Source organism: Onychomys torridus, chromosome 8 (assembly GCF_903995425.1).
Source record: "Onychomys torridus chromosome 8, mOncTor1.1, whole genome shotgun sequence".
Lineage (NCBI taxonomy): Eukaryota > Metazoa > Chordata > Mammalia > Rodentia > Cricetidae > Onychomys > Onychomys torridus.
Window position 1 is genome coordinate 42770598 of NC_050450.1, and position 22343 is coordinate 42792940.

Consider the following 22343-nt stretch of genomic DNA (forward strand, 5'->3'; position numbering starts at 1 on the left):
TTATTTCGGGGAACACACAGTATTTCAGGGAACACAATACCCACCACATTTCCCTTGTTTTTGTCTAAAATTTAAAAAAGCTTATAACTAATACAAGAAAAATCATATCCAATAAGTATATACAATATACACAGTCAAGATTACATTAATGATGTCTAGTCCATTAACATTTGACAGATTCAGGCGAAAAACTCCATTATGTATAACAATGTCCAGTCCAGTAACATTTGATAAACTCAGACAAAAATTTTCATTACTTACCCTGTTTAAAACAAGTAGTTCCTTTTTAAAAGTATTTTTCTTTTCATAACAGATTCAGTAATCTACCTTTTGTCATTTTTATATCTTTTTTTTCTTTTTAGAGTAGATTCAGTGAATCTACCCATTTATCCTATTATTTCTTCATCTTTTTTCTCAGAGTAGATTCAGTGATCTACCTCATATCTATACTAGGGTAACAGAGGCAGGCAGATTTCTGAGTTAGAGGCTAACTGGTCTACAGAGCAAGTTCCAGGACAGCCAGGGCTACAAAGAGAATCCCTGTTCAAAAAGTAATAATAAATTTAATTCTATAATTTCTGATTATCTCCTGTGCGCCACAACTCCATAGGAGAGGCATGAAGACAGACTCCTCCCCACATAGTCCCAGAGAAGCTGTCAAAGCATTTGTGGGAGCAAGACGGAAAGAATGTAAAATAAGTAGATACTTCTGATAAAGGTAGATAACACTTAAATCCCAAGCAATTGCATACTTTTAAAGTGGAACATTATTCTTAAAAGTCAAAGTGAAAATAAGTTATTGATCCAAGGGACATCTGTAAACTGTGGCATAAAAGTACACTTTTTATTAACCTGAGAATATTTGGCTGTTCAGGAAATTTCCTTTTTTGTTTTTCTGGGTTTTTGTTTTGTTTTTGTTTTTGTTTTTGTTTTTGCACTGAACTTTTATTCTGTATCTTTCTAGAAATACACTGCTTTGTTTTGTGCATCAAGACTATTTTTCTCTCCAAATGTCAGTATAATTTTTGTTTGCTTTTAATATTGGAATTATTTTTCATATGCACATTGTTGCTGTTTTGTGGCCTCTTTGGTTTCATTATGAAACTAATTGCTTTTATTCTAAATAAATTTAGTGTCAGGGAACTAATTACTGAGGAATTCTTCAAAAATGTCTTGTTTCTGTTACTGCATCACCTCTCAGGAGACTGTTTTGGTAAGAAATGACATAATTATTTCTCAAATAGGCTTTATCAGTTCAACTTTAAGCATGGATTTTTTTGCCAATTGTTTCATTTCTGTCATAGCTTGAATTGTGCATGACAGAGTTTTCATCTCTACATGCTCACACCCTAATTACCATGAATTTGTAGCCTGCAATTACATGAGTATAACTAGATAGTGTTATATCTGTTGATTATTGAAGGGGAGAATTAATGTTAAATGGCCTCAATGACAACAGTAGTTAATAAGAATTTTTAATCTTCTGTGGACTTTGTCTCTATAGTGAATTCCCTTTAACAAAAAATTCTGACTTAGTGCTGGGGACATGGCTTAACTGGCAGAGTGCTTGCCCAGCATCTGAAAGGCTGTGGGTTTGATCCCAGGCACCACATAAGCTGGATGTGGTGCTGCAAGCATGGAATACCAACCCTTTGGAGGAGGAGGCAGGAGGATCAGGCATTCAAATTCATTCTCACTAGTAGAATGTTGAAAGACACCCAAGGCTACATGAGACCCTGTATCAAAAAGTAATGCTAATTTTAGTTGTGTTGTAGTTTGTTCTGCTTTGTTAATGAGAGTAGATCACCTCGTTAAAGGTTTATTTCCTTGGGTTCAGTTACCTGACCTTATGAGTCCAAACACTGGTGTGTTTGTTTTCAGAAATCAGTTAAAGAAAGACTATTATTTTTATTTTTTATTTTGGTTTTTTGAGACAGGGTTTCTCTGTGCAGCTTTGCTCCTTTCCTGGAACTCGCTCTGTAGCCCAGGCTGGCCTCGAACTCACAGAGATCCACCTGGCTCTGCCTCCCGAGTGCTAGGATTAAAGGCGTGTACCACCACCGCCCCAGAGAAAGACTATTCTTTAAACATACACCTTTATACTTTTTATGATTTAAATACACGACATCATTTCTTTTCTCCTCTTAGCTAATCTTCAAATGTTTATTTGTGACAGCCAGCAGTGCCGACCAAGTTGTAGAGAACTAGTTTAGGGCAAGCAGGAATTACTTACCAAATAGAACCTTTCTTCTCCCCAAGAGTAGATTGATGTTTCTCCCTGGGAATAAATAACATTATTTGTATCCGTTGTATTATTGTGCCTCTACTTCTCACTGTCAGTTAAAAGTAAATGTTCCTCCTCTCTAGTTTGGAATTGCTCTCATTTTCTCATTTTAATCTGATAAAAGTACTTGACTCTCTTCATAAGAATAGGAATATCAGCCCAGCGGTAGTGGCGCACGCCTTTAATCCCAGCACTCGGGAGGCAGAGACAAGTGGATCTCTGTGAGTTTGAGGCCAGCCTGGTCTCCAAAGCGAGTTCCAGGAAAGGCGCAAAGCTACACAGAGAAACCCTGTCTTGGAAAAAAAAGAAGAAGAAGAATAGGAATGTCCTTTTTCATGTACTTTAGCTGACTTAGTCCCTACAGTAGTCCTTCAACCAATGGCAGGCTAGAGAAAGGAAGCCACATCAGACAACCAGCTAGTTAACCGTCTGTCTGCCATCACAGTGTGTTCTTTCCATGCCACCCCTCATGCCTCCCTAACTGTACAGCTTTCTCTTGTCCTGGCTGTCTTTTTCTTGCTATTAATAGCCCGTTACTCTCCATCATCTTGTTTTATTTCATAATCTGCCTAAATCTTATATTTTGCTTCAATATATTCTATATATTCCATATCACTCATTTTTTTTTAGATTGTAGTTTAATCTTTTCCATGACAGTAGGTAAGTGTTTTGTGATCCTCTGTTGCATAGCAAGAACAGTACAGGAGGCTGTGCTGAGTAAAATTTACATGGAAATAGATACTAAGGAACACATTTCAACATACATGAATTTAGGGAGAAAACTCTTATGGGGAAATACATGAAGTTTAACTGACAGTGTTTATATTTTTCCTTCAATTGATTTTAGAATTTCCTGTGTAACGATTCTAAGTGTTTTAAAAGAAGAATTTCTTGTTGCCCTAGGTAATGGCTTTTTAGTTAATACGTGTTTTTGAGACCTTAAAAGAGAACTAACTCTTACTGACTTCAATCATCTTGTGATTATCATGTGTTTGGAGTGGCACTTCCTGTGGTGTGGCTATGTATAGCTCGGTAAATATATTTGAAATTTGAGACTGGCAAATTTCAAGCAGTCCCTAAACATTCAGATTGAGTTCTTCGACCAAAACCAGAGGAAAAAAAATCAACATTATTTGTGATATAGTAGAATTGCTTTCATTTTAATGTAATTTTCAAAAATATTTCATTGCTTTCTTCATTATAATTACTCTTTGGTTGCTGAAATGCTTTAATCTTAACTGGTTAAGTCATCACACTGAATTGATTTTGTTATGCCTTTGTGCATAGGAATCCAAATTGTTTGCTATGTAAGTGCCCTCTAATACTTGAAAGTGATATATGTCTTTCTTTTGAAGTGATGGAGGCCTAAGCCAATCACAAGATGACAGCATTGTGGGAACCAGGCACTGTAGGCACAGCCTGGCTATAATGCCAATTCCTGGAACTCTCTCATCCAGCAGCCCAGATCTCTTGCAGCCCACCACCAGCATGTTGGACTTTTCCAATCCTTCAGGTAATATTTCCATGTGACATCATGTGGCCAGATTGGTATCTTTCTAATACACAGTCACTTGAGCCTTGTACCACAAATACTGGATTTGCCTGCAGATTTTACCTGTGGGTTTTGACTTCATGCAAAAAGCCAGGGAAAATTGTCTTTTTACCAAAGCAGGTTACTGCCTTCTAAACTGAAACTTCATAATAAAAGAACCTCAGTGGTATTTTATTTCAGCACCTGAAGCTGAAGTTGTTTTGGGTTTTTTGGGGGGTGGGGGTGTTGTGGAGGGGTGGTTTAGGTTTTGGTTTGGTCAAGAATTATTATCAGAGTTTAACATTTTTTTTCACTGCTAATGATTTTCAGTGTGAAACATCAAGTTGTTTTTTGTTTGTCTTGGTGCCCAGAGGTGTAAAAATGTCACATAAGTACATGATCTAAAATTTCATTGTAAAGAATGGATTATATACCGTACATCACTTTTCTTTTCAAGAAAAGACAAAATTAAAAACTGAATATGTAATTGAATCCAAGGGAGACAGGGGAAATGATCCCTCAGAGTGTTTCTGATTCAGCCTAAGTTTTCAGTTCTAATGCACAGAGGGAGTTCATCACAAATATTTTAATGCCCAAAAGAAAATATAAGTATGTTTATAAAGTTTGTTTTCCTATAGCAGCTTAAATAAAAACCCTTTAACACAGCAGAAAACATTTACTGAAGGTTGTACTGTACATTATTTCTTGTTTTGTTTTATAACATCCTAAAAGCTCCCAAGGTTTAACAAAAACACAGACTAATGAAAGTAGTTGTGTGCATTGTTTCCTTCCATTCCCTACTCATGCTTGAGTTACTGCGCTTCGCAAGCTGATGTTGCACATCATTCTTCCTGTAAGGTTGTCAAGATTGTGTAGAACAGAATCATTGCTTTGCTTTGAAAGTTCTAGCAGTTCCCGTATTAGTGAGGGTTGTGTCAGGAGACAATCAGAAATAAAAACAGAACTGGCTGCCAGTATATAAAATTAAGTCTTTCCTTTTAGGAAGGTAAGCACTAAGGTGTCAAAGAAGCAGGAAGAGAGCAGGCTGGGTTCAGTTCTGTCATATGGAATAAATGCCTGTATCAGGATGAGGACGTGCTTTGGGGATGGACCTTCTTTCTAGCCACCTGTTCTGACAACCTATTGCTTCAACATTTCTTGAGAGTGGTGCGTGCTTTTAGACTGCCTCCGTGTGCTTTGCCACCTTTAGGTTCTCTCTGCATATCCAGTGCGCTGTTTCTTACTCTGATGTGTTATTATTCTCCAGTGCTCAAGCCCAGATCCCTCCTACCATCACTTCAGCACATTTTAATGACTTCTCATCTTCATCATGTGGTAGAATCAAAATCTGTCTTTCTATGTGTGTATGTGTTCTATCTACAGTGGTATATCTTACACTCTATTCACACATAAAAGATTTTTAATGCTCCCAGAGAATAATCTAAATATGCATATTTTTGAAAGCAGTTATTTAGAAAGGGCATGTGATTTTATGGATTTGCTGGTCTTATGGCTGTATTGCTGTCCTAAGCATTTACAGATACTAGAGATGAAGACAGTCCAGCACAATGCCTCAGAAAGTTAAGGCACTTGCTGCCAAGTCTGACAATCAGAGTTTTGACCTTGGAACCCATGTGGTAGGAAAGAACTGTCTCCTGCTTGTCATCCTCTGCCCTCCACATGCATGCATACACAAAAATAAATGAGTAAATAATTAGACAGTGATGCTGAAGGAATAAAGAAGGACTTAAGGGAAGAAGAGCGAGACCTGGACAAAGTAGGTAGACAGTGTTCCACCTGTAGAACTAAGGAGCAGGTGCTCAAATTGCTCTCAGATTAGTTCTCACTTCTATCCTGACAACATCTTGAGAGGACTCAGAGATTCATTCTTCCTTCCTTCCTTCCTTCCTTCCTTTTTTTTTTTTTTTTTTTTTTTTTTTTTTGGTTTTTTTCGAGATATGGTTTCTCTATGTAGCTTTGTGTCTTTCCTGGATCTCGCTCTGTAGACCAGGCTGGCCTCAAACTCAAAAAGATCAGCCTGCCTCTGCCTCCCGAGAGCTGGGATTAAGGCATGCTTTTTAAATCTGCATAGAGAAAGTATAATGCAGCTGAGGCTGCAGCATAAGTGCATGTCAGTGACACAGCTGGACACGCCTATCAGATAGTTCACGTTTGGGACCCCCAGATGTACAGCTTTTTGAGAGACTTACCTAGTAATATGTTATTTGTATTTTTCTTGGGAAAAATTATTACCAGTTTCAAATTCAGCTTCTTACATTTAACAGCAATGCTAAAAAAACTTACTCTGGGCACACACTTGACTGCAGGGAGCATGTGTCCTTAGGCAGCATTTATTGATGTTTGTGATTCTGTATGTATAGAGTTCTTATTGGATCATAGTCACCATGCAGGCCAAGCTGCAGAACTACTGAATAGTTTGATTTGATTGCTGACTTTTTATAATTTTGCTTTATTTTTGCTGCCTACAGCTGTTGGTTTTTACTGTAAGTATTTTAGTATTCTTTTGTCTTTTGTGTGTAGTTGGTTATTTTCAAAAAGATCATAGGATAGAGAAGTCAGTGAAGTAGGAAGCAGAGTTCTTTCACTTGAGAGGTAGCGCTCACTGCTGGGAACCCTTTTCTTATTGTCAATAACTGTGTGTTCTTGTCTTCATAGAGTCAGAATGCACACGCCATTTCACAACTTGTGGGTTTTTGAAATTTTATTTTATTTTCTTTGTTGTTGTGTGTGTGTAGATGAGCATGTGTCGTGGAATGCTTGTGGAAGTATTTTTTCATGTAACGTAAGTTAAAGCTTAAGGAATTCAGAGTATGGAGGTGGGAATGAAGCTTAGTTAGAGTGCTGGCTTAGAATGTAGAAGGCCTGAGTTAAGTCTCTGCAGCTTTCATAGCTGTCATAGTGGCACGGGCTTGTAATCCCAGAAGTTAGTGTTAGTTCAGAAGTTCAAGGCCATTCTCAGCTACATGGCAAGTTTGAGGCCAGCCTGGGCTACATAAGACCTGTCTCAAAAAAAAAAATAAAAAATAAAAAAAATTCAGCATGACTAAATAAAATTTGAATCTGAACTTCACATACAGAGCTCTTTTTGGTTACTTTTTCACTTAGTAGCTGAAATCCTATTTATTTGATGTAGCAAACTTAATTTTTCCTGTACTTTAAAGTCTTTTTGATGCTTTTTAATTATAATTACAGATATCATACACTTGTTTTTAAGTAAAACTTTAGAGAAAGGGTAAATACAAGTGTCTCCACCCCTCACAATTTACAGTGACTAATTTACTTAGATCTTTTCACAAATTTCATTGAATGTAAAATGTGGTACTGATTGATCCCTTTGATTTAAATGAGATGGTTCACACTTCCACTCACCATTTTATGTAACAGAGTTCCTTAAATATTTGTGTATCTGGATGTGATGTTCTGCTAACATTGTTATTAAAGAGATGGTAAAATTCTTTTAACTAGCCTCCAGTCATGGGCATTTAAGTTTTTGCTAAGTCTTTGTGTTTATGGATTCCCACCTGTTTTGTGTTTGCATTGTTTTATGGAAAGTTTTGTTTCATAAAAGTACCTTAAAATGAGTAAAATACTCACAATTTAGCCCTTGATATGAGTAGGGCCAGTCCGGCAGTTCTTGGCCTTTTCTAGCCTACCATAACCTTTTGGTTGTTGTTGTTGTTGTTGTGTTTTTGGTTTTTTGAGGCAGGGTTTCTCTGTGTAGCTTTACGCCTTTCCTGGAACCCACTCTGTAGACCAGGCTAACCTCGAACTCACAGAGATCCGCCTGCCTCTGCCTCCCGAGTGCTGGAATTATAGGTGTGTGACACCACTGCCTGGCCTACCATAACCTTTGATGTGTGTGTTAGCACATGCCCTAGTCACCTTGTAAGCTGTCCTGCATGTCACCGTCTTTCCTTGAACCATGCCTCCTTTACCACTATATTTTCACCACCTGGAGCACTGCAGATGTACAAGTGCTCAGCAAAGAAAAATGTAGAGAATGAAAAAGTAAACTTTATTTCCTTAAAGATCCTTCTAAATACCTGAAAAATTATTCTGTATTTAGTGTAATCTCAAGGTCAGTACCTCCTTAAAAAGCTTTGTTTTTGAAACAGGGTTTCTGTGTGCGGCCCTGGTTGTCCTGGAACTTGCTAGGTAAACCAGGCTGCCCCTCACTCAGATCTGCCTGCTTTTTCCTCCCAAGTGTACACCACCACACCCAGCTCCCTAAAAGTATTTATTTATTTTATACATACCAAATTAAAGTTATCATTCTAGAGACTGGAGCAGTGCTCAGCTGTTACGAGCAATGACTGTTCTTTCGGGGATCCAGAGTCAGTTCCATGGGATTCAGTGGAACTGCTCGAACGTGGTGCTCATCAGTACAGACAAGCACACACATATACAAATAAATAAAATAATCTTTAAAAATAAATTAAGTTAGCACTCCAGAAATGTGTTTCTAGCTTCAAACAAAGTCCAGATATCTGGAGTTTCTGTTTGTTTCATTTATCTAATTTGTTTTCTTAAAATAAAATCTGAGGGTCTGGAGAGAGGGATCAGAGGTTAAGAGCACTGGCTGCTCTTCCAGAGATCCTGAGTTCAATTCCCAGCAACCACATGGTGGCTCACAACCATCTGTAATGAGATCTGGTGCCCTCTTCTGGTGTGCAGGCCTACATGCCAGCAGAATACTGTATACATAGTAAATAAATCTTTTTTTTAAGCATGTATTATAAAAACATAAAAATAAAATCTGAGGGCTGATGAGATGGTTCAGCAGGTAAGAGCATACTTGCCACTAAGCCTGCCCACCTAAATTCTGTCCCTGGGACCCACATGGTGGAAAGAGAGAGACCAACTCCCATTTTCTTCTGCTTTCCACATAAGTGCTGTGGCACATGTTTGCCCCACCCACCACCTATATACCAGTCACACAAAATAAATAAACAAATCAAGTATATAGATAAAAATTATGAATCTCTGCTAACAAATACTGTACACTTCCAAGGTCTTTTAAAGCATGTCTTTCTGGGACTGCAATGATAGCTTAGTGGCAAAGCTCTTGCCTAGCATATATAAAAGCCCTGTGTTTGATGCCCAATACCACCATCACCACCCCAAGAACGGAACTTTTCTTTTTTTATGGAATTTTTGTGTATGCATTTTTGCTTCATGACTAGAATTTAAGGTGATTAAATCATTTTTCCTGTTTGATTCTCTTGATCTTATATTTACTGTTAATCTAATTCCATATCATGAGTATATCTGTCATGAGCCAAATACTGTGTTTGGCTCTGTCTATGATTCTTCATCTGGTAGTGTGTTTGTAATGTATGTACAGTGATTCTAAAATAAACAAAAGTTATACTCTTGCTGGTACCAATGAAGAGAAATTGTTTTCTTCTGATCTCACTGGTTTCTAGGTTGGTTTTCGTGACATTGGCAGATTCATCAGCGTTTTGGTTGTGATGCCTTTGGGTAATCCTATTTACAGATTTTTTCTAGCACCTTTTTTTAATACTTGACTTTCTGTTATGTGACTACAGAACAATTTGTCTTTTCATCTGGGGAACAAATGGCTTTAGAAAGTACAGCTTTTTAGCCTTGTTCAAGATACACAACTTTGTGTTCCTTCCCCAAAACAGAGAGTGAAGTTGTGCAAATCTCTACCTGTGTGTGAATATATTTTCCTAAAGATGGTAATAATGGTATAGACATTTGCCATGCCCTCAAGGTCAGCGAGGATCTCTTGCTGAGTGAGGCTTAGCCTCCAAAGCTCTATCAGAGAAATCCTCTTTTGGAGCTTAGTGCCCAGTTCATGAAGACTGTAGGGACAAGCAAGTACAGTTTAGTTCTTTTGTTTGTTCACTTTCCTTGTGACAACCAGACTTCCATTTGCTGACAGTAATTTCTAGCACTAGGCAGAGAAGCATGCCTTATTTGGGTGAATTATAAAACTGTCTAACCTTAAGTTACATAAGTTCAAGAATGATGCTGCTATTAGCTACACATTAGAGACTCACTCATTGGCTAGAAATCTGAGCAAGAAATATTGTTGACTCTGATCTTTAAATATGTCAAAGAAAGACAGCTTGGTACCTCTTTCTAGAACAGAGACTACTGAGTACATGAACTTGACCCAGAGCAAGTAGAATTACATCCATGTATATTCATTTGAATCTTTTAGTCATGGGAGCTGATTTCTTTCTTGTTTTCATTTTCAGGGCACGAGGGCGTGAGGGTATTTTATTCGGTAGAATTATTTCCTGCTATGCTTGTTTCATTATCCTCATCTTCCCTTTTGAGACAGGTGGTTTTTTTTTGTTGTTGTTGTTTTTTTAAACTAATGATGCATGTGGTGCTAAGAAACAGTGTTGAATAAACAGGATAAAGTTACTGCCATCATCAGTAGTCACAGCAATAAATATTCCTATTTGTAAATGCAACTTATTTTCATATGGAAACTTAGCATTTGTTTATGCTGTCATGTCGCTCTTCATTTGTAGTGTCTGTCATTGCAGTAAGCATTATTCTGAGGTGTGAGCTCTTCCCTTGGAAGAGAAGCAAGACAGAAGGAGGAAATGTTTATACATGCGTATCATAGGAACATATCTATATTACTTATTTGCTAGAAACAGAATCACAGAACAGAGTTTGAAGTGTTTAATAATATGGACATTTAAATACTTTCCTCTTAAGAAAATCAAGTAAATTTAATATAAAACTTAGAAAATGGGCTGGAGAGATGACGCTTGAGTGCTGCAGTACACACCAATCATCTCGGCTGGAGAAGTAGGGAGTAGGAAGGTCTCTGGGGTTGTCACTGACTGATCAGTCTAGCAGAATCAAGGAGCTCCAGGTTCAGTGAGAGACCCTTCCTCAAAAGACAGGTAGAGAATCATTGAAAAAGGTAACTAATGTTACCCTCTAGCTCTACATGCACACACTCACAAACTCACATACAAACAGAAACACAAATCACATGCCCCCAAACATAAAAACAATAAAAGCTAGGAAAACGATTGCTACTTTATGTAGTATGGTGTCTTAATATGACTCAGGAGGAAACACGGGTGGTGCCAAGAAGTATTGGAAGCTAGATGTGGTGGCTCACGCCTTTAAAATCCTGACGCTTGGGAGGTAGAGGCAGAGGGGTCTCTGTGAGTGTAAAAGCAGCCTGGTCTACATACCGAGCTCCAGAACCACCAATATTACATAGAGAGACCCTGTCTCAGGAAACAAAAACAAAGCAAAACAAAAAAAACCAAAGTGTTGAAGAGAAAAGCCTTTCCAAATAGCAGGAAGACAAAAAATAATAATGATAATAATAAGGTAATAAACAGTTTTAATGGAGGCATGGCCATATTTGCTGTCTCACATTCTAAGATTATAAAACACAACCTCTGGGGAAGGATTGGAAACTGTTTTCAAGACCTGGAGAATATACATGCCTTTTCAAGGCCTTTTGAGTGTTGTCACTGAAGAGCTGGTCAGATTCCTTGTAAGGACAAAGTTTTATCTACTGTAGGAGGTCTTTATCATATCCTTTGTCATGATAGAAAATGTAATCCTATCATGGTTGGCTCTAAGGAGACCCAGTGCATCTAGGCTCCAGTAGCACCTGCGCTTGTGTGTACACACACACACGCAATACATATGGACTACTATCCCTTCACCCTTATTAAAAAACAACTTGTTGGCTAGAGAGATGGCTTAATGATTAGAAGCACTGGCTGTTCCTCACAGGACCCAGCTTCAATTCCCAGAACCCACATGCCAGTTCACAGTTACCTATAATTACCAGGAGATCCAGTGTCCTCTCCTGGCTTCTGCAGGCAACTGGGTGCATGTGTGGAGCATAAACACACATGCAGGCAAAATATCTATACACATAATTTTTTATTTTAAATAATAGTAGCTTTATAGAAAAATGACAACATTAAATGTTTATAATGTCTTAAATGAAAAATATTTTCTAAATTGTCACAATTTTTATCGTGGTGAACTTCTATTGGTGTCTATCATCTGAAGAAATGGATACATTTTTGTCATATCCTGTGTGAAATAGAAATGTATATTCCATTGTTTGGAGGGATCCAGATACTCCAAGTTGCTTATTGGGGTTTTTAAATGTTACTTTTTAAAATACTAAGGTTCATCTTTGTGTTTATATAGATATTCCTGATCAAGTTATAAGAGTTTTCAAAGCAGATCAACAGAGTTGCTACATTATCATCAGTAAAGATACCACAGCTAAAGAAGTGGTCTGCCAAGCTGTTCAGGAATTTGGTTTGACTGGTGCATCTGAGACATACTCTCTCTGTGAAGTTTCTGTTACTCCTGAGGGTGTCATAAAGCAGAGAAGACTTCCGGACCAGTTCTCCAAATTAGCTGATAGAATTCAACTCAATGGAAGGTGAACAAGCTTATTCCTGAATATGCAAAGTGCTATTTGTAGATTCCCTATAAAAATGAGTGTTTTAGGTAGAAATACCATGCTGCTTTGCTACTTAGTTTTAAGATTAAAATGGAATTTCTCTTCTTATCAAAGTTTTGTTTTCATATTACATAAATAGAATCTTGGAAGGGTCCTTAGTCTACCATAAAGAGGAGAGAGAACAGCCCTGTATAATCTGTGTCCAGCTATAAATAAATGTAGGGCCTGTCTCAGCTGTGAAGTATCATAGAGGCTCTGTTCTAAAGAGAAGAGGACGTGAAGGTCTTTTGTACAAGGACAGATCCATACCACTTGCTGAGATGCAAGTTGTATTAACACAGAGGAAACCACTAAGAACTTCTGTCTACAGATCTGCTTTTCCTTGCCCCACTTGAAGTTTCAAACAGGAACAGAGGATGAAATTGGTCCAGTAGCAACTACTGAATAGGGATAAAAACATGTCTTGAAGTATGTGCTTTTTCTTACCAGTCAGAAACCATGTTCACCATAAACAGATATTTATGTAGTATTACCCATTTGTCAGATACTATATTAATTTTTTATTGCTGTCACAAGATATCCAAAAGGAACAACATCATGGAGGAAGGATTTATTGTTCATAATCCATCATAGCAGGGAGTATGTAGCAGAGCAGAGTAGATCCCATCATGGCAGCCAAGAAGGAGAGAGAGAATGAGACCAGGGACTAACCTTCAGAAACATGACCCCAATGATCTGCTTTCTTCAGCTCAGACCACTTACATGATGTGTACCACCTGAGCCCATGTGAGACATTTCATATTCAAACCATAACCTTCCACCCTGGCTGCTAAAGATCATGCAATCTCAAAATGCAGAACATGTTTTGTCTGTCTTCTAAGAATCTTCAAAATCTTGATCACTCCAACTTGCTTCACACAGCTTGTTCTGTCCAAGTCCAAATTCTCTTCTAAGATTCAGGACAAACTCTCAGCTGTGAACCTTAAAGAATTTTTTTTTAAAAAAATTTTTTTAAATAAATAAATAAAGATGGTGACTCCAGGTAAACATTTCCATTCCAAGTGGGAGTAACACAAGAATAGCAAGACCTAGTCAAACCAAAACCAGACAGAAGTCCATCGAGGCAAACACTAAATCCTGTAAGTCCATGCCTGCATCTAGAACACATGGTTATTCTTTTGGCTTTGGAAGAGCTACCTTTGTGATCTCTTGAAGTATCTCCACTTGTTTTTACTTTCCTTGGCTTGTCAAACATTCCACATCGTTAACATCTCCAGCATCTTGGAGTCTCCATTGTATCTTCATCTTAACCTTTCACTTTACTTACTTGCCCAGAGACTGACTGCTGCATTCTTGACCCTTCCACATATTGCCTGGTTTTCCAGCAATCATTGAAAAATCTTGATAGAAGCTTCCATGACTAAAAAAAACTCTGCATGACTGCAAATGCATCAACACATAGACAGTGCTCCAGTCTGCTGCCAGAGTAAGCAGTAGAGTAGCAAGCCCCTTTGGGTCCTAGCAAAATGGTTTATGAAGGACTAGCTAGCTGAGCAGGAGAAAAGTCAGTCCTGGGAAACGCTTTACTTAGTGGCACTGTGAGATTAGGGTGTCCCAGTGACTTGCTCTTTTCAAAAGGAAGTTTTTCACTTACATATTTTGTATTTGTTTTTGAAATACTAGCAATTAAACATTGCACTTTTAACATGGTAAGACCTCCACTGCTGAGCTATATCCAAAGCCCCTCTCTTTTTAATTTATTATTTTTGAGACAGGATCTCACTAAGTTGTCCAAGCACACCTTCATAGAATCTTACTGTCTCACATTCCCAAGTAACTGTGATTAGAGTCTGTGTTACAGGACATGATGTTTGAGTGCTTTAATCCCAGCACTCGGGAGACTAAAGCAAGTATTTCGTTGTAAGTTTGAGGCTAGCCTAGTCTACATAGAGGCCTGTGCCACTGGCTCCAGCCAGAAATTTTTTTAATATGATTATAAGTTCGCCATCTTTTAACTGCAACAGGAAAGATCTCACCAAGTCCTGATAAGTCCTTAAGACAGTTCCCTGTCATCCTGACACAGAGCACTTTGCTTGCATTTAATCAGTGGTTCTCAGCTATGGGTTGCGACCCCTTTGGGAGTCAAAAGATCCTTTCATAGGGGTCACATACCAGATATGCATATCAGATATTTACATTATAATTTATAACTAGCAAAGTTACAGTTATGAAGTAGCAATGAAAATAATTTCATGGCTGGGGTCACCACAACAGGGGAGCTTTATTAAAGGATTACAGCATTTGGAAGGTTGAGAACCATTGCTTTAAATGATACTAATCTTTTTTTTAAAAGCATGCCCTCCTTAGTCCCAGCTTCACATAGGCTTCAGTGGTGAAACTAAGTTAAAGATTCTACTCTTACTTTTTGCTCCCAATTCTTCTTGTAAATGTGGCTAAAGCATTTAGTAATAGCATTGCCCCACATCCTGGATATCTTAATCAGGATTGAAATTGCCTCTGCCTAAATTATTTTTAAACTTGTCTTCCAGCAGAGTCTTGGGATGTGAATGAAATACTCTTTGCCAGAGTGTTATCACAGTTGACCTCTAATCCAGGAGCCCATTTGAAAGTTCTTGGGCATAGTCTGAACTGTCTACATTTGTGTTAGCATTTTGCTCCTCATAGGTCTTACTAAAATAGGCCATTGCGCTGTACTTAGAACATTCTAGGACTTCTATGTCCCACATTTCCAAGGTCTTATAGATTCCTCCCACCAACCAGTTCCAAAAGTTTAATGACTGTTTGGTTAGGTTTAGTTTCAGCAGTGACCCCATTGTACAACAGCACCAGTTTTCTGTGTTAGTTCCCGTCACTGCCACAAAGAACTGACCTGAACAACTGAAGAGAAGATACTGGTTTTGCCCTGTGGAGCTTTTATTCTCAGGATAACACACGATGGTTTACACATATGAGTAGTTTCTAAAAATGACTGACTTCAAGGTAATCTTCATCATTATTTTCATTTTTTACAGTAATAGATGTCAAATGGCAGGAAATAGGACTTCTCAAGATGTCTTTTAATTTATTTTCTCATTTCATCTGTAAGTGAATATTCTAATGTTTATGGTAAAAAGCTAGCCATAAAATGGTACTTTGGGAAACAAAAAGTAAATCAAGAAAGCATTCTAATAATTAAATGAAATCTATTTATGATCACATTTCTAATTTCCTTCCCATTTAGGTATTACCTAAAAAATAACATGGAAACAGAAACATTATGTTCTGATGAAGATGCCCAGGAACTACTTAAGGAAAGCCAGCTGTCCATGCTGCAGCTCAGCACCATTGAAGTGGCCACCCAGCTGTCAATGAGGGACTTTGATTTGTTTCGTAGTATTGAGCCTACTGAATACATTGATGATCTCTTTAAATTAGATTCCAAAACAGGAAATGCTCACTTGAAACAGTTTGAGGACATTGTAAACCAAGAGACATTCTGGGTTGCATCAGAGATTTTAAGTGAATCCAATCAGCTCAAAAGAATGAAGATTATTAAACATTTTATTAAAATTGCCCTTCATTGCCGAGAATGCAAGAACTTCAATTCCATGTTTGCAATAATAAGGTAAGTTTGTAAAATTATCTGTGTAATGATTTTTGTCCTATGTAAGGCATCATCTGTTTAGGTATCTCATGTCTAAAAACAGAAAAGTTGAGAAAAGTTTTGTGAAGGGAGGTACATATGTGTGTATTTGGGTACATTCTTTTAGCATTGTGTTTTTCAGCGTAGATAATGTCAGAAGCTGATGTTGCTTGTCTTCCCATCACGCTCCACCTCACATAGTGTAGTCAAGTCTCACTTGAACTCAGAGTTTACCAGTTCAGCTAGTCTGGATAGTCACATTGTCCCAGGGATCCTCTGTCTCTTCAGAGAGCACACTGAGATCACAGGTGGGTCACCACACCTACCTAGTACTGTGGATCCCAATGCAGGTCCTCAGTGTTAGGACAAAAACTCAGCCATCTCCCTAGCCCCTAGTAAGTTTTTATTGTGGTATGATTAGATTTAATGTGTGTTCCATTCTGATGATGGCTCTCTCTGTTTTTATTTATTCTATGTTCCATCTTTCATTTAAAAAAAATAAGCCTTTTTTTTTTTTTTTTTAAAAGATCATTGAGTTCTTTTTGTTTTGGCCAACTACTGCCGGGCATGGGGCCCAACCTAACATGTGGTTAATATACCCAGAGAGACTCCACTGGAGAAAACTAATTTTTCTTTTGTCACTGGGTATTGGTTGAGATAGCCTCTTGGTAGGGGTGGAAGCCTGTTTCCATTTCCGCCTCTCAGTGCTGGACCTTGTCTTGTTTGAACTTGGACAGGCTCTGTGAGTCCTTGTGTATAGCGGTCTTCTTGTGTCTGGAAGATGCTGTTTCCTTGGAGTCATCCATTCTCTGGCTTTTGCAATCCTCCACCTCCTCTTCCACATAAATTCCTGAGTGTTCCAAAGTGAGGATGGCTAAGCAAGGCACTGATCTGAGTCCCAGCCTGATGGAGCCACTCGGGTTCCCGATAGAAAGTGTTTCTGGGAGTCAGTGGCCGACAAAGGGAACAGAAGTGACCTAGAACAGAAGGCTAAGAGGAACACTTTTTGTTTTGTTTTTTTGTTGTTGTTGTTGTTGTTGTTTGTTTTTGTTTTTTTGTTGTTGTTTTTTTTGTTTTTGAGACAGGGTCTGTTATGCAGCTCTGGTTGGCCTGGAACTTGCTGTGTAAGATCCACCTGCCTCTGCCTCGCAGGTACTAGAACTAAAGGCATGATCACCACACCAGGTAGAAAAATAATTTTAACTTTTGAATAAGCATTATATATACATGGCAGCTCACAACAGTCTGTAATTTCAGTTCTGGGGGATCTGATGCCCTCTTCTGACCTCTGTAAGCATCGGGCATGCATATGGTACATATACATACATGTAGGCAGATACTCATACACATAAAAATCTTTAAAAAATAAAATATGCTGCTAAAACTCCATACATATCTTGAGTCTGTTTCTGCACTTTGTCCCAGTGATTTAACTGTATTGCTAGAGCTTTAAAGGGGTATTGAGTTCTCATAGACCTACTCAAGCTCTGTGTTCATCTCCTCATCCTTTCTCTGACTGTTGCTTGCATGTTTGATATGAGCTTCTGAGTCTATTCATCTAGGTCTTCTTGTGAATATTTTCATTGAGATTACACAGAATAAATGCATAGCTTTATTTAGCAATGGCTCCTTTACCCAGAAACACTACTGCACTGCTTCTCTCTGTGACATTCATAGCTTTGTTCATATAAGTCTTGAACATTTCTTTGAATGTTCAGTCTGTCTTATTACTGAATGGCATCTTATATAGTCTTGACCATTTGTTGCTTCTGCTGAGTATTCTACTGCTTACATGCATCAGTTCCATATATTGGCATGGTACAGCATTCTTTTTCTTACAGTATTGAGTTAATATATGGGGGTTTGAGTTGTATAATCTCATTTTCTTGTTTCTTTCAAATAATGATAAAGAAGTCATTTTATCCCATTTACCTATTTCTTTGTTTTAACTACTTCTTGTTTCCTGGCATTTGTACATTAAATAATTACACTTAAGAGCCTCTGCATAATTTTGGTTCATGATAAATGTTTCTGGTATTACTGCATTAAACATAATATAGTCTTTGGACTGAAAAATGAGCTATCAGTTATATTTTGCTGACTTCCTAAAAATTAAGAATGATTATTGAATTTGAGGTTTGTTTGGTTTCTTCATATAGTGGGACTCAAGCATTCTCTGGGCTGTACCCCCTGCCTGTATGATATTTTAGTATCAAATGTGATCATAATTAGTATAGTAAATTATTTTAATAGTTTTACTGTAATAAATTACCCTTCTAGTTGGTTTATTTGTGAATTTTAATGTTAGTACTATGTTGGTTTCATAGAATTTGGAAACATTCTGCTTTATCCTCCTAAGGCAGGTGTCTTTATTGTTTTGCTACATGTAGATATGGCATTCCTTCTTTTCTCCGTCCCTTCTGAATGAGGAGATCCCAGTACTAGCTATTTGCAGACACTCATATGAGAGAAAAGCTGGGGCACAGTTCCTAGCTAATAGGATTGGCCTTTTAAAGTCTTTTTTAGTGAGGAGACTAGCAGGCTTAGGGCTGTGTACACCTTACAGTTTTTCTCTACTGTCCTCTTGAACAGTGTCCTTTCAGAATTTATCTTTACAGGCACTAATTTACTATTACTTCCTCAAAATTTATGTTGAAGAGATCAACCCTGCTTGATGTCACACACAGACTTATTGGTGAAATTATTAAGGCCACTCCACATAGTTAAAAGGGAGGTTTATTTTGTGGGGTAACTTACAATTGAAGAGGGGTAGGTTGCAGGGTCTGGCAAAGGTATAGCGCAGTCCGGCGGTGTTCTCTGGAGAGCTCTGCTCAGTCCACCTCCAGCGTCCAGGGTCCCAGAACCAAGAGAGACCTCTCCTCTCGATCCTGGGTCTTCTGCTTCCTCCCTCAGCCCCGCCTTGTGGGCGTGACCATTACCGAAGCCTCAATGGGGGTTGGAACTTCCAGGCCAATGCGGGGATGGCTACCCACTACACAGACTCTTGTGCTCGTGTTGCAGACCAGGAATTGGTCTTTCCCTGTAACTTTGGAGCACTACTCTTCAGCCTTCCCCCTCTTCAGCTACAAATGTCAGTATGATAAATGATACCTTTGCTTACTCCTGCTTGACCTTGGCTAATGTTTGGCAACCATTCTAGTTTAGGACTTGGGCCTCTCTGAGTATCAATAGATGTGGAATTATATTTCTGTTTTATCCCTCTTACGGTAGGGAGGTGATTTCTTACAAACAATTCAGAACAAACATTTAACCCCTACCTAAAATTAAAAGTTAGAGAACATTTTACTTGTAGTGGTGTAGGTAAAGATCAGATGCCTGAGAAGCAAAGGACTAAACTGTAGGAATGTTGAGATGTGTTAGATGCAAACTATCTAGTAAAGGAATAGGCGAAGACTGATGGACATGAAGTCTATGTTCAAGTTAAGGGATATCTGAACTTGTTTCAAGTACTTTGTCTGGAAAGGAGATAATAGATTTCTGGAGACTTGGGGGACGAAATTGGAACCTTGGGATATGGAAACTTTTGAATCAAGACTCTTCCTCAGTTAGTTATTGTTTCAGTCATTCTTGGCGTCGTTTAAACCATTTTCAAATTGGTGTGAAGCAACGCTGTGATGCTTGTGTTCCTTTTAAGTTAACTTTTAAGTTAAGTTAATTTGTTAATTTACATAATTGATTTTGTTTTTTGATTTGGTTTGATTTGGTTTGGGTTTTTTTTCTGGTTTTTCAAGACAGGGTTTCTCCAGTAGTTTTGGTGCCTGTCCTGGATCTCACTCAATAGACCAGGCTGGCTTTGAACTCAGAGATTTGCCTGGCTCTGCCTCCACTTGGCTTCTTTTACGTAATTGTTACATGTATCTCTTACATGCAAAGTATGAAGCAATTATTATGCTACTAGAGTTCCTCTGAAAGTGATTCTTGTTTTAAGATTAAAGGAGTCCCTTTTGTTTATTTTCTCATAATTCCTCTGTTTCAACGTATTAAAATGGGTCCTGCCTTTTTTTCCCCAATAGAGATCTTGGCTGTGTGGTTTATTGACCTAAAACTAACCTTCCCTCTAAATCCATTCTTAATATTTTTATTCTCATCTTTGACAGTGGCTTGAACCTGGCACCGGTAGCACGACTCAGAGGCACTTGGGAAAAGTTACCAAGCAAATATGAGAAACATCTCCAAGATCTCCAAGACCTTTTTGACCCATCTAGAAACATGGCAAAATACAGAAATATTCTTAGTAGTCAAAGCATGCAGCCTCCAATTATTCCACTCTTCCCTGTTGTCAAGAAAGATATGACATTTCTTCATGAAGGTATTTGAAAATCATTTGAAAATTAGCATGTTTAAAACTTTAGCTGCAGCATTTTAATCTATTATCCATTTAATTGTAATCATTCCATGCTACTAAATCTTCATTCAGTTAAATGCAGCGAATTGATGACATCAAAGCCATATTGCTGTTCACTGTAAGAGTTCAAATATAAACTTGACACCAAAATGAAACCATTTATTGACACTCACTATCCTGTGGTGTGTTTGTTTAGTCCAAATGCCTGATCTTCCTTTCTCTACCTCCTAAGCACTAGAATTTCAGGCATGTGCCAGCCACACCCAGCCTTGTGTTTGCTTTATGTTTAGTAATGTTTTTCCCTCCCAATTTTTTTTTATTTAAATCACACATAACTAAAACTGCCCAAAACAAATTAACCAAGTAGTACAATTTGACAACATAATCAACTTCACGGGAAAAAGTTAAGCATTGCCGGTATCCTAGAAGCTTGCTCCCACCCAATCCCAATCACTCCCCACTTGCCCTCCCCATAGGTGACTACTAACCTGTGCCACATTTAGTTTCAACTTTTCTTGAACTTTAGACAAACAAATTTGCAAAATATTTGTTTTCTTGCAGTTGGATTTGATTTCGGGCTTATTTTGGTCAACAATGGATTAGGGAGATTCTGCGATGTTTTCCAAAACTGCTTAGTGTTCCATTGTCTAGGTGTAATTTGTTCTTCTGGTGGTGGGTAGTTGGTAGTTCCTCTTGTTGACCTGCTGTGAAGAATGCTGTTGTTGTCCATTCTCTGTTTATACTCTTCAGGCAAGTGTATTCTTAATGACTATACACTATAGTCAGAGTAGAATCTATGGGTCAACCCTTAAAAAAATGTGGTAGTAGTGTCAGATGAGGTTGGTTTCTAGCACTGGAGGTGTTCTCACACTCCTCATCCATACCATTGTCTGCTGAATTCAGTCTCTGTCTCTGCACCTTACAGTAAATAAGTACTTGGCTCTTGACATGGTTATAATTTGGTTTCTGTGATTATGAATGAGGTTGAACATCCTCTCTGTGTGGTAACCCTCTTGTCAGTTAGCTGTTTGAAATTCTTGCTCATTTTATATTAGATTTCCTTTTTTGTTTAATATTCTACAAAAGTTCTCTTCTATACCCTGAGTGTAAAATAACTTACCCTTTGACTCTTCAAGGTTATTTTTTTAATGAGTAGTTCTTTTTGATGTTTACCAATACAGTTCATTTACAATCTACCTGCATTAACTTTTCTGTGGTAATGGTATTTTTCCTACTTTGTTCCCTTGGTAACCTTGTAGTGTTTTGCTATTCTTTTAGTGTTTCACTAGAGGATATAGCATGTGAGTTTGTTTGCCATTATTCTTAAGCGTTGTTTAATTTCAGGCCATGTAAAGAACTTGAACTACTTAAGTTTCATTTACTCAGCCCCCAATTTTTATTCAGCCATTGTGCTGTCCATCCTGCATGCTTTACTGTTGGTTGCTAAAATCGGTGTTTAATCTCATATATGTCTGTTTGTACTTGCTGCTGTGTATTCCTTCTACATTTCTAAGTGTTCGGTTGGCTGGTGTACTTTGTAGTTTTTGAGGGCTAGCTTGATTTTGTGTAGCCCATAAGACCATAATTCCCTTAAAGTGATGGAGATCTCAGTTTTTATTTATCTGAAATTGGCAGCTGCTTTCCTTCAGCATTTTGAAGTAGCATCCATTGTCTTCTGGCTCCCACTGTCACTGTTGAGACATTAGCCTCAGTTTTGCTGTTCTTTCCATTGTCCTTAGCCTCTGCTGATAGCTGCACTTGGGACCTTTGTCTCCTCTTTAGCTCTTGTTTTTCAGTTTTACTAGGTGTGGGATTTGTGATTTTTTTCATTGTAATTCTGATTTACGTTTACAGGTCATATTGAAGTAGATAGTTTGATATTTTACTTTGTTTTTAGAGCATTCTGTATAGTTAGGTCTAAAAGTTTTTTATTTGCCATTTGCTGGCATCAGTTTTGAGACTCTGGTTTTACTTTTGTCTGATTTGACCCTGACTCCTCTATAACCTTACATCTTCCTGTAGCGTTTGTCGTGTTGCCATTCTTGGTTGCCAGTCCTC

General features: G+C 38.0%; 1 protein-coding gene across 17 annotated transcripts in view; it reads left to right on the forward strand.

The window, feature by feature from the left end:
• Rapgef6 (Rap guanine nucleotide exchange factor 6) overlaps positions 1–22343 on the forward strand; it is a 180525-nt gene that overhangs the window by 123718 nt on the left and 34464 nt on the right. For 7 of the 17 annotated variants that reach the window (XM_036195112.1, XM_036195122.1, XM_036195128.1 and 4 more), the window contains 6 exons: positions 1202–1213; positions 3640–3797; positions 6305–6319; positions 12015–12255; positions 15518–15901; positions 20038–20249. In XM_036195112.1, coding sequence (XP_036051005.1) covers positions 1202–1213; positions 3640–3797; positions 6305–6319; positions 12015–12255; positions 15518–15901; positions 20038–20249 — 1022 coding nt within the window. Of the gene's footprint in view, positions 1–1201; positions 1214–3639; positions 3815–6304; positions 6320–12014; positions 12256–15517; positions 15902–20037; positions 20250–22343 lie in introns of those variants that run through there. The other 10 variants (XM_036195119.1, XM_036195117.1, XM_036195124.1 and 7 more) reach the window with 4 other exon arrangements.